Here is a 12,364-nt window from a genome sequence, read left to right as displayed (position 1 = left end):
AATGCATCTTAAAATACATGTAAATAATCATTATGTATTAATGTTTAATTTTTTTTGTCTTACAGTAATTTACATCTTGTTTTAGTGTTTCCTGATTATAAAACATTTTCTTCAACACTTGATTAAATAGTGCACACAAAGGAAACAGGCTTAAAAGCTGTTTTTAGAAATAAAGAAGGGAATTTGAGGAAATTACTTAGGTGTTACAGAAGACTAAGTAAAAAGTCTTAGTTTTTTTTTTTTTTCTACAGGGCATTTAAAGTTTATATTCCAGACTGTGGGTACTGTTTCCTAGTTGAAAGAAAAATATTTTAACCTGTGGAAAAACAGTTGTTTCTTCAGTAATTTCTTAAAATATTACTCTTATTTTTTCTTATCCTTCTTAGAAAGAATTCAATAGGTAGAGGCTTTTAAGAGAAGGGGATAAATATAGTTTAGGTAAGTTTATAAGTTTCCTTATAAACTTATAAGAAAAATATAAGATAAATCTAAAGCTTATAATGTTAGATCTTCAAAACCTTTTCATCTTACTTAGTTTTTGTAGGACCTTGAGGAATAGATGGCATGATTTCTGTGGCAGTGAGGGGACTAAAGCTGAGAGAGATTAACCTGACAAGTCATACCACTAGTTATTGCTGCAGTCAGGCTTGAACTTGTCTTTAGATTCCAGGCTTAGTGTACTTTGTGCCCCACATCAGTATTCATAGGTAGGATTATTGTTACTATAAAATAAAAGTTTATCTCAATTTTGATTTTTCTATTCTTAGGTGATTGTTTGCTCAGCTACTTTGCATTCTTTTGATGTAAAGAAACTGTCTGAGAAGATAATGCATTTCCCCACATGGGTTGACTTAAAAGGAGAAGATTCCGTTCCAGACACCGTACACCATGTGGTTGTTCCAGTGAATCCCAAAACTGACAGACTCTGGGAAAGGCTTGGAAAAAACCACATTAGAGTAAGTGCTTTATAATGTTAACAGTTGCGTATAGTAAAGCATTTTTAAACGAGCTTAACCTCGGGCTCCTAGGGATGCTTAAAACAACCAGATACCGTACCTAAGACACCCAGCACATTCACTGGAAAAGGGTGGGCTTTTATGGCACGGGATAAATGATGGACTCGTCTTTTATTCTCTCTCTGTAAAGTTGCTTTTGTGATCATCTTCCTTGATACAATTTTTTATAAATAGGATTACCTGTATATAGAGATCTAATTTCAGATGCAATGATTTCCATTTTTAGTAGTGTTTTAGTGTCTTCTTGATGTGCCTTATTTTCCTGAAATCAATTTCATGTGTCCATCTTGTCATTTTCCCCACTGTTATTAGATTTACCTTTGTATATTATAATAAGGGTATGTTTATTGTGAAGACACAATATTCTGAAAACCGTCTTTGCATTTTTATTATTTATAATGAATTAGCCTTAGGCCTGCAGTTAATAAAGAGTTTTTCTGAATCTGAAGAACAGTTTTGCCTATACATTATGAATCCTGCCTGAAGGTAAATACAATTCTTTCTCAAAAAAAAAAAAAATGGCACCTGTTCTGAATCATTACTTAACCATTCCCCACGCCTTTTTTATCCTTTCCTTTTGGTAGACGGATGAAGTACATGCAAAAGATAACACAAGACCTGGTGCCAACAGTCCAGGTAGGTTAAAAGTATCAACAAAATGTGTTGAAATTGGTTTGTTTTATTGACTATGTCCTGTTTACTCTCATGAAGGATTTGAGGTGACCTACAAAATTAGAACAGAAATCTGAAAATAAAAGCAACAAAAATAATAAAGAAATGGGGGGATAGCTGATACCAGTCAACTTAGAGGAATATTAATCACTGAATTTAAGATGTTAGTCTCCTGGCACCTAAATCACAGATATTTGAGGTTATAAAATTCTCATTGAGCATCGGAAACCAGCTGATTTCTCTGGTGAGAGGTTTTTCATTGGCCTTGAATTCCAGGAGAAATGTCATGTTCTTCTTATCAGGGAATTGGAGAACAAAGGAAAAAGGTCTTTAGCTGAAGCTTTGTGAAAGATACAGAAATGGTCTAGAAATATAATAGTTTGATTTTTTTGGATCAATATCCATAACATAAAATTTACCATTTTAACCTTTTGTTTTTTTCCATGGAAAGCAGTAAAGCAAGGGATTACAAAGTTCAAAGAAGTGAGCATGCTAGAGTGTCTATAGAAAGTGAACCTGGAAGACCCACCAGGCAATTATATTCCATGGAATGGCCTAGGGGATGCACCATTTACCATACTGGTAATAAGGCTCTGGTGAAAGGGGGTACCAGAATTAGTGTGGCTCTCCTCTGGAGGCCAGATTGACAGTAGGAGATGCTGTTTCAGAACTGGGCTCACTGATTGCAATGGGGATGTTAGGATGGCCCACCTCCCCTACACACACAGGTGTTTAGATTGATTTAGAAAGTACATTACTTATATTTTAACGGGGTTAATATAACTGAATAAACATTTATTGTGCATTTAGGGAAGTTAATGCAAGGCAGAATAGGGTTAGTTTTCCATGAGAGGTCAGAACAAAGTTCTGTGTGGGTATATTTCTTTGTGTGTATCTATGTGTGTTTTTCCCTCCTAAGAGATACGGTTATCACTCTTTGGTGCCCCATAAGCTGGCATCAAAAATATTAACAAAAAACAAAATAAATGAATGAATGGATTATCTCACCATTTCACCCTATCTTTATTTCTTGTTTTTGTCAGTAAGATTTGTATTAAAGCAGTATTTTAGGTGAGTTAAGCAGTAAGTCTGTTGTGTGTATTCGTGACAATTTGAGATCGAAATTCTTTTTGTTTGTGTGTTTTGTTTTTTGTTCTTGTGGTATTTAAGAGATGTGGTCTGAAGCTATTAAAATCCTGAAGGGAGAGTATGCTGTGCGAGCAATCAAGGAACACAAGATGGATCAAGCAATTATTTTCTGCAGAACCAAAATCGACTGCGATAACTTGGAGCAGTATTTTATGCAACAAGGAGGAGGTAATGTTTCCTCACTTGAAATAAATTGTGTTCATTTCCTCATTTAATAGGTTATTAATCTCATGTTGATGTGCTCTAGCATGCATGCACAGAATTGAAAGCAACAGCGGTGCGTCGGAAGTGTTTGTGCTTATCCAGGACTTTTCTGTGTGATAAGCCCTAGGAAGAACAATGAGCTCGTTGTCCACACAGGTTCAGTTTCTTTACAGGGAACATGAGTCACAGCATTTTTAAGGCCCTTACGTCATTTGGAAGAAGGGTAAAGTTATCGATTAACTTTACTGTTAAAATTTCAAGTATAGTCATTACATAATAGAATGTGCTCATATAGCTTCTAAGTTGGTATATGAGGGAAAAACCTTAATCTATCAAAGGCTAAGAATGAAAGAGGAAAAAAATGAGAAAAAACAGAATGGTTAGAAATTACAGAGTAAGATGGCTGGTGGAAAAACCTGAATATATGAGTGAACACTGTAATATATACCAGTGGACTGAAGTCTGTTAAAAGGTATAAATTGTAGTACTGGATAATATCGAGCTATATAGGTTTACAAGAAACATACCTAAAACCTAAGCACGTGCCAAGATTGAAAGAAAAAGGAATGAAACAATATTGATATATATCAGCTAAAATATTGGCCAAAATTATTAGCTTTAGTTAAGTCTAGCAGTATTAATGTGAGACAAGAATACTGTTAGAAATAAAGAGGGTCATGATATAATAAAATATTCAATCTGAAACAAAGATAATGATTCTAATTTTATGCTTCCTATAAAATACATCAAATGTATAAGCCAACATGAAAAAATGCCCAACATAATCACCTGTGACAGAAATGCAAATAAAATCCCAATGTGATATCACTGTACACTCATTGAAATGGCTAGATTAAAAATGGAACACTGAATTTCAGTGAGGATATGGAGCGGCCGGAGCATGTATAGTGCTGGTGAGAATATAAAATGGTACAGCCACTTTGGTAAAAGGTCTTACAGGTTTTTATAAAATTAAGCATTGCTATCTTATGGCCTAGCAATTCAACTCCTAAGTATTTATCCAAGATAAGGAAAACAAAAGATGTGTGCGGGAGTGGTCATAGCAGCTTCATTTATAGTGACTCCAAACTGAAAACACTAAGTGATGACCAATAGGAAAATGGCCAAGCAATATGTGAAATAGCTACCTGTTGGCGGACTACTCAGCCGTGGAAAGGAACACACTACTGATAGACATAGTGGATCTCAAACATTACGATGAAGGAAAGAATTCTTGTGCAGGAGTGTGTCCTGTATGATTCCATTTGTATGAAATTCGGAACGAGTCAAACTAATCGATGATGGGGAAAGAAAACAACAGTGTTTGTCCCCAGGAGAGAAGTGGGGATTGACTGGGAAAGGGCGTGGAGCTACTTTGTGGGGTGCTGGTCTGTATCTTGATAGGGCTTTGAGCTGCAGAGGTGTGTGCATTTGTCAAAAGTCAGCAAATGTACACTTAAGGTTTATACATTTCCTTGTATGTAACTTTTACCTCAAAAGGAAAATAAAACCAAGACAAATCCTATACTCTAGTTGCTGATACACATGCTGAAGTGTGTACTGATATCTGCAATTTACACTGAAATGCATTAAAAATATAAAAATGAGTTAATAAGATAGAGGACTAGATAGGTATGTGACAAAGCAGGAACCGTAAATAGCGTTTAGGTGGTGACAATATAGTAATTCACTGTTAGAATGCTTTCAGTTTTGCTATATGTTTGAAATATAAGTTGGAAAAATATATAAAGTAAAGATTGACAGGTGTACAAGGTAACAGACAACTTCCTCTTTCGTAGTGGGGAAGGCTAGCACATATCTTTTTATAATTGATGTACATCGAGGAGATAGAGAACGCAAAAAAGATACGGAAAATTTGAACAATTTAAAAGTTTGAACTAATGGTCATGTAAAGCACATGTTCTATCATCGTTCATTACAGTGAACAGTTAGGAACACTTTTTTCCCCCACGTCCTGGCAAACAGATTTGCTTGGTTGTTTTAGTCATAGCGACTGTTTTGTAATAAATATTTCTTCCTGTCCAGGTTTGTTTTGAGTGGAGGATTTAATTGTGTGGCTAGGAACGTTGTTGATCCAGCAGTAATATGCCTTAGTTCTCTTACCTTCCTTCTCTCAATATTCTGGTTACCTCTGTTATGAAAACAAGTTTCCCAAACCATCACTAAAACTAGCATAACACAGTATGTAACCAATGCCAGGATTTAAGAGAGGGGAAGGGAGAAAGGGTCCCTCCCCTCTGCACAGGCACCGCAACGGGAGTGTGGGAGTGTGTGTGATACGTCCCTGAGCTACTTGAAACCAGCATGCAGTGATACCTCAGCTTCACGCCTGCCTGCGCAAGTGCAGATTAGCTGGCCTTTTCCTCTGCGTAGTTTTTGTGGTAGTCATTTTGGGGGGATATCTTTCAAAGTGAACTGTTTCCTTGAATTCTGTAGTTATTCTGGGCTCTCTCATAGTGGTGCTGACAGAGTTTGTTGAGTTCTAGAAGGCTATTTGCCCTTACTCTGGTCTGCACTGCGCTGCTTTTTGTTACTGTGTTTGGAGACCTTCTTTTTTAGGATTGGCTGCCTCTACCTCTGAAGTAGTACCTCTCCATCCTTCCTGTTTGCTGCTTCTCATTTCCTTTGGCCAGGAAACCAGATAACTAAGTCGCTTAGCATCCCTGGAGGAGGGCAGGCTTGTGGGCGTGGCCTTTAGTAAGGATCTGAACTTCGTGATGCCTGTTTTGGTTCTTCAAGAATAACCTCTTTTGCCTGTTTTTTTCTGTTTGTCTTTTTCCTTTGTATGGGATAGGTGAAGTTCCTGGTAGACACATACATTTTCCTCTTACTAATGCGTGTTGCTTGGCTTACTGCTTTATTAATCCTCTAGATTGAGATGGGTGATTTAACATGTGTTTTGAAGCAAAATCAATTTTAATGCCCACGGAGTTCATTTTAATGGCATTTCGCCTGTGACAGACTGTGGTAACCATGGTTTATGGCAAGTTGGGGTATAGATTTCCATGGAATCATATGATACCATTGCAAGCTGAATTTTACTTTATTTACTTGTTTATTATTTTTACATAGTCTTAATGTTGTTTAAGATTAACTGTTTAATCTGCTTTTCACTAGGACCTGATAAAAAAGGACACCAGTTCTCATGTGTTTGTCTTCATGGTGACAGAAAGCCTCACGAGAGAAAGCAAAACTTGGAAAGATTTAAGGTATTGATATTTAGTTGACTACCTTTCCTTACTACTTAAGAGGGGAGTTGTATCTGGTTTTAATCAGTTCCAGTTAATATTGTTGAAGCAATTCTTGTCCTAGAAATTTCAGACTACTTCTACCCTAACTGATGTATCCTCAACATGGCTGGGCTTAGTCATCTGATACAGTCAGATGGTAAACATGTTCTCTGTCATGTTTACTAGCACAGCACCGCTGTAATAGGCATTCTCAATTTAAGAAGGTTTTAGTTCAATTCTTTCGGGTAGATATTTTTAGAAGCATCATTGTGTGGTTAAACCATGTCTGTGAGCCTTTTTAAAAAATAGTTTGCAGTACTACCCATAGAGAACTTAATTTGTAGATTAATTTAAGACAGGAATCAGAATATGGTTTTGTATCGGCTATAAAAAAGAATGAAATTTTACCATTTGCAACAACATGGGTGGACCTAGAAGGTACTACTGTTAAGAGAAGTAAGACAAGTACCATATGATCTCATTTATGTGTGGAATCTAAAGAACAAAATAAACAAACAAAACAAACTCATAGATACAGAGAACAAACTGATGGTTGCCACATGGGAGAGGGGTTGAGGGATGAGTGAAAAAGCTGAAGGGATTAAGAAGTACAAATTGGTAATTAAAAAATAGTCACAGGACATGGAGTACAGCAAAGGGAATAGGGTCAATGGAATTGTAACAGCTATATACGATGCCAGAGGGGTAGTAGATTGAGGGCGCGGGGATTATCACTTTGTGAAGGGTATAAAAGTCTTAACTATTGCATTGTTTTGTACACCTGAAACTAATTAAAAAAAAAGTCATGGGGATATAAAGTGCCGCATAGGAAATACAGTCCATAATATTATAAAAACTATGAAGTATAGAGTCAGATAGGTACTAGACTAATTGGGGGGATCACGTTGTAAGTTATATAAATGTCTAGCCACTATGCTGTGCACCTAAAATTAAAATAATACTGAATGTCAAGTATAATTGAAAAATAAAAAATAAACAATAAAAACTTTTTAAAAAGAATATGATTTTGTAGAATTAAATATAGTTTGAATTGTTGGGAGCAGACCATCCCAGTTGTGTGCTTGTAGCACATGAGCAGGTTACAGACAGAGCTCTTGGTGTAGCTGCGTAGGTCTTGAGCCTTTTAGAGCTGACGGTCAGTAGCCGCCACCCACAAGCATTGTCATCCAATTACCACAGTGTGTTTGCCCCACTGTATAGTACAGATATTTTCTCTCAGACCCATCATATGAAAAAAGGTGACAAGTACTGGCCGTAGGAATTTTAGGTGGTGTTTCCATGCTGTGGTTTGATGTGGATGTTAAACATAATCCGATGGCATCATTTCAGCACGGGTGCCACCCTTTGTGCCCTGGGCATTGTACTGGACCAAAAGTCAGGGTGCCCTTCCCTCTCCTCCAGATCCCTAACTTTTGCTGTGCCCCGGGGCACAGGTATCCAAAAGCTAATTTGTGTTTGTTCGGTGAGCACCAGGGGGCACTCTCTGTTTCTTCTCTTGAGGATTTTGTTGTCACAAAAGCTGAAACCTCATAGTAGAATGTTGAGTATTCTGAATTTATTTTAATACAAGGGTAAAAGTAATGTTCGTGATTTTGTATTTTGTTCTAGTTGATCTTTCTCATATCAGTCAGAATTTCTAAAGATTAAGCCAAATTTTAGCAGTAGTTTAATATCTTTGATGTAAGAGAAAGAAAAGCAAAAATGAGTCCAATCATTGATTTATTCACGTTGAATGTCATATTTCAGTAGATCATAACTTAAAAATTCAAGACTTGGTCCAGTGAACTATGAATATGTGGACCTGTAATCTGATAGTAACAAATTAGTTATTAGAGTTCTTGTTTAGTGGATAGTATTTGGGTTTATTTTTTAGTATACCTACTGTTAAATTCATTTCTCTCCTCTCTGTTCTCTTTAGAAAGGAGAAGTAAGATTCTTGGTTTGCACAGATGTAGCTGCCAGAGGAATTGATATCCATGGTGTCCCTTATGGTAAAAAGAAACTTTTTATGTCGGCAGATTGAATTTTATGTAATTTAAAGTAAAACTTCTAATATGTTTGAAATATTTAGAACATCAAACTAGCTAATACGTTGGAAAGTTTTAGAAACTAATGGCAATTGGTAATAGTTGTTTTTATTTACAGTTATAAATGTCACCCTACCTGATGAAAAGCAAAACTATGTGCATCGAATTGGCAGAGTGGGAAGAGCTGAAAGGTAGGGCCGTGATTTATGTTTTCCTTTTTGAGCTTCTGTGCTTCAGGAATGAAATCTAATAAAGACTTAAAATCTTTCAGGATGGGTCTGGCTATTTCCCTGGTGGCAACAGAGAAAGAGAAGGTAATGTTTTCTGTGTTTTATTACAGTCGTTGTTTATGTTGTCATTTTAGGCGTTAGAAATAAAAGCAGTTTGATTTTTCCATTTACATTTAATTCGGTTGCATATGCAATATAAATGAATATTTTTATGGCAGCCTTTTCTTGCTGTTTATTAAAGGGACAAATGGGACGAAGTTTAAAAAGGATGATTTGACTTTGGGTGGTGAACACACACTGCAATATACAGATGATGTAGCTGTACACTTGAAACCTATATAATTTTATTAATCAATGTCACCACAATAAATTTAATTTAAAAAAAGAAAAAGAAAAAAAATGCAACATGATATTTTTCCCAATAGTTTTAATATAGTTGTTTTCACCAAAAAGTGTTTAAACCCTCTCTGGCATAATGCCATGGAAGACTTTTTATTGCGGGCGTGGCAGGGGAAACTTGTAATTTTGATATAATTACAAATTTGCAGCAAAGTTGCAAGAATAAGGATCTCCCATGTACTCATTGCCCAAACTAGTTGTTCATTTTGCTTTTTGCTATTTGCTTTATTCTTACAGAAAACATTTGAACTATTTTTGATGCACATGTTGATACAGCATTCTCCAATATTCAACTTTTCATCCTTGTTTTTATCTGAGAATTCCTTTCTATAACTGATACCGATTTTAGAAAAACGTTCGGATTTTTCTGAAAAAGAAGTCTTTCAGAAGACCTAATGAACTACTGAGTGGTGGTAGTAGTTGGGTGACACACCAACCTGCAGTCAATTTTTCTTGTGCCTTGAGGACAGGAGCTACGGAAGAACTAATTGAAAATAAAGATCTCTCCAAACATGTTAATATCTTTTCCCTCTTTAATTTAGGTTTGGTACCATGTGTGTAGCAACCGTGGAAAAGGGTGTTATAACACAAGACTCAAGGAAGATGGCGGTTGTACCATATGGTACAATGAGATGCAGGTAAGATAAAGTTTACTAAATTGGTAAAATAGTCTGCATTTGTCTATAAAAGTTGTTCCTCGGCGTTTATCTCTTGTCAATTTTGAGGGAAAGTATTAATTGATTATAATGTTAGCTGTGATTTGTCAGTTGTAACTTGTGAATTCACCTCTTCAGAAATATACCGTATTTTGCTGTGTATAATGCGCTCCCGTGTATAATGCACACCCATGTTTTTGGCCCAAACTTTCAGGGAAAAAATCTTTTGTTTTAATTTGTTAATTCAAATTTTTATTTGTTTACATTTAGGTACTCGGTTTTTGTATTATAAAGGAATTTCAGCTTTATTTTTTTAACATATTGTGGTACAATAAATTTTATGTAACAAATAATTACAAGACACAAGAACAGACACAAGGTACAAGACATGTACCGGTAACAAATTTACAATATTTATGCATCATACTGTAGAAGGCCAAGAACTCTTCTTCATCGTTGCAAGTTTGTTGTAAGTTCAACAAAACTGATTATTGTATTCTAGGGTATTACTGATTTCTAAAGTTACACTTCTAATTCATAAGCATAAATAAAGGAATTAAAAACATTTATATAGATACGGAATTAGTACTACCCATGTGTAATGCACACCCTTATTTTTCCCTCACAAATTTGGGCAAAAAAGTGACTATTATACATGGCAAAATATGGTAGCTTCCATTTATATTAAGTATTATAGCCTTCCTGGTTTTATTTAATGCTGTTAAAATGCAACTCTGTCAAAATGAAATTTTTATTTGCAAATGCTTTAATTTCCTCTTCCTTTCTTAGTTGCTGTCTGAGATGGAAGAACACCTGAACTGTACCATTTCTCAGATTGAGCCAGATATAAAAGTACCAGTGGATGAATTTGATGGAAAAGTTACCTATGGTCAAAAAAGGGCTACTGGTGGTAAGTTTCGAGTTACTTTTAATTCAATTTTAAATGTGACTGTTTCCTTTTTGAGTGTCAGTTTAAGAAAAGAGTCATTTCTTTTCATCATGTTAAGTGTTTGTTCTTAGGGTATGAACGATTCCCTCCTGATTACTCTCAGCACTTGGCCCGTATCTGTCCTGCAGCATTCCCTGTGTGATCTGTATGTGAATGGAGAAGCAGTATAGCTGTTTCTCTTGAGGTGTTAATGTCATAAGAATAGTTGAACATTTATAGAATTATTAGCAAACCACAGTATAACGGTGATTTTGAACAGAGAATCAGGAGCCTTTGACTTAATTCAAGTGATAACCCGACATACTATTTCCTTTGCCTGGAATGCGTTTAGCTCATTCTGAAGATTTTTTCAGATTCCGGCTAAACCAGTGGTTTTCCAAATCAAGGAAGACGATAGGGGAAAGGTGGGTAAGGGTATTGGGACAGCTGTTAGTGAGGCCTAACCATTGATTTATATTGGTGTAACATTTTTAGAACTCTGAGTTTTGGATATAACTTGCACAGTAGTACATTTTTATTGCGAGAAGCAATGTGTAAACTGATATAATAGAGCCAAAGTATCGCTGACAAGTTATTTCAAGCATGTCATTTACATTGCGTTGTAATTTGTGTGTGTGATGCAGGTGGAAGCTATAAAGGCCATGTGGACATTTTGGCACCTACAGTTCAGGAGTTGGCTGCCCTTGAAAAGGAGGCGCAGACATCTTTTCTACATCTTGGCTACCTTCCTAACCAGCTGTTCAGAACCTTCTGATTTTAACATTCGCTGAATCCGATATGAGTAATAAGTCTGTAGTCTTACAACTCTAAAACAGTTCTACTGCTTCCAAGCAGCAGTATTTATAGTAACTTAAGCTGTTAATGCTAACTCTTGCATGTCAAGAAACACGAAACAGTAGTCCTAGGAATTCTCCTTAAAATGGCAACCTAATGAAAATAATAAATTTGATGACTGTATTTTCATGAAAGTCTGTGTCTTATTTTAATGTTATTTGATAGTTTTTCAAGAATGCTGTGTGTTTACGAAGTCAGGTTGGTGGGTGTGTGAATTTGGCAGAGAACCTGTGGGCGCACAGGTGAAGACGCTAAGGGCAGAACTTTCACAGGAACTGGTCCTAATTGGAGACCATCTTGAGACAATTACAGTTACCTGCGTGTATACTGAAGCTAGATGAGGGTGCAAGATGAGAGGAAATTGGATGATTCCAAGGTAGAAGGACATCTTGGTTCGGTTGGAAGCCTGGAGTCTTTTAGGCCGTTAGAAAAGGTTCTGTGCCTGAGAATTGATGATGGATTTGGTGATGGTGATAGTGAAGCGGTATCTCCGAAGGTTTACTTTCTTTTTAAGAGCCTTTCTTTCCAGAAGATACGTACCCACAAAGATAAAACTATTCTGCCGTTCCTCCAGTCTTAAACACATTTCTCTGCAATATATTTCCTCAGACTCTTGCCTAAAACACTGGAAAGAAAAGGGAAAATTTAAATACATACCATTGAATCATTCTTTTGTGCACTTTGACTCTTAGTTTATAAAGTTGTTTTTTAGGGAAAATTCTTTTTGCCCTAGAGATTTCCTAAGTGCACCCCAGCTATTATAATTTTTTGTGTGATAGTTTCAAACCCTTTAGCAGTGAAATATTTTCTTCAAACAAAAGCTTGAGTGAAACCATATAAACAGTTAAAATCATTTCGTAGCATAGAGTCACAGTTTGTGTGAAGTGGTTGTGAGGGCTTCATTCTTTCTCTTATCTCTAGACCACTTTCTTTGGAGATGTCCTAGAATTCCGTCA

The 12,364-nt window shown here is 36.0% G+C and overlaps 1 protein-coding gene across 1 annotated transcript in view; it reads left to right on the top strand.

The window, feature by feature from the left end:
- The window catches only part of DDX1 (DEAD-box helicase 1), a 31,943-nt gene extending 20,412 nt beyond the window's left edge, over positions 1–11,531 (top strand). Inside the window, exons 17-26 of the mRNA XM_019752071.3 lie at positions 768–956; positions 1,601–1,652; positions 2,859–3,005; positions 6,180–6,271; positions 8,232–8,304; positions 8,459–8,531; positions 8,612–8,654; positions 9,512–9,607; positions 10,415–10,535; positions 11,198–11,531. Coding sequence (XP_019607630.1) covers positions 768–956; positions 1,601–1,652; positions 2,859–3,005; positions 6,180–6,271; positions 8,232–8,304; positions 8,459–8,531; positions 8,612–8,654; positions 9,512–9,607; positions 10,415–10,535; positions 11,198–11,328 — 1,017 coding nt within the window. The 3' untranslated portion in view covers positions 11,329–11,531. The remainder of the gene's footprint in view (positions 1–767; positions 957–1,600; positions 1,653–2,858; positions 3,006–6,179; positions 6,272–8,231; positions 8,305–8,458; positions 8,532–8,611; positions 8,655–9,511; positions 9,608–10,414; positions 10,536–11,197) is intronic.
- Positions 11,532–12,364: the final 833 nt, after the last annotated feature.

The sequence above is a fragment of the Rhinolophus sinicus genome, chromosome 2 (genome assembly GCF_057876585.1).
Source record: "Rhinolophus sinicus isolate RSI-liver-muscle chromosome 2, RSI-T2T, whole genome shotgun sequence".
In the NCBI taxonomy this organism is placed as follows: Eukaryota; Metazoa; Chordata; class Mammalia; order Chiroptera; family Rhinolophidae; genus Rhinolophus; species Rhinolophus sinicus.
The sequence above is the reverse complement of the archived record's forward strand: the minus strand, read 5'-3'. Positions and strand labels throughout refer to the sequence as shown.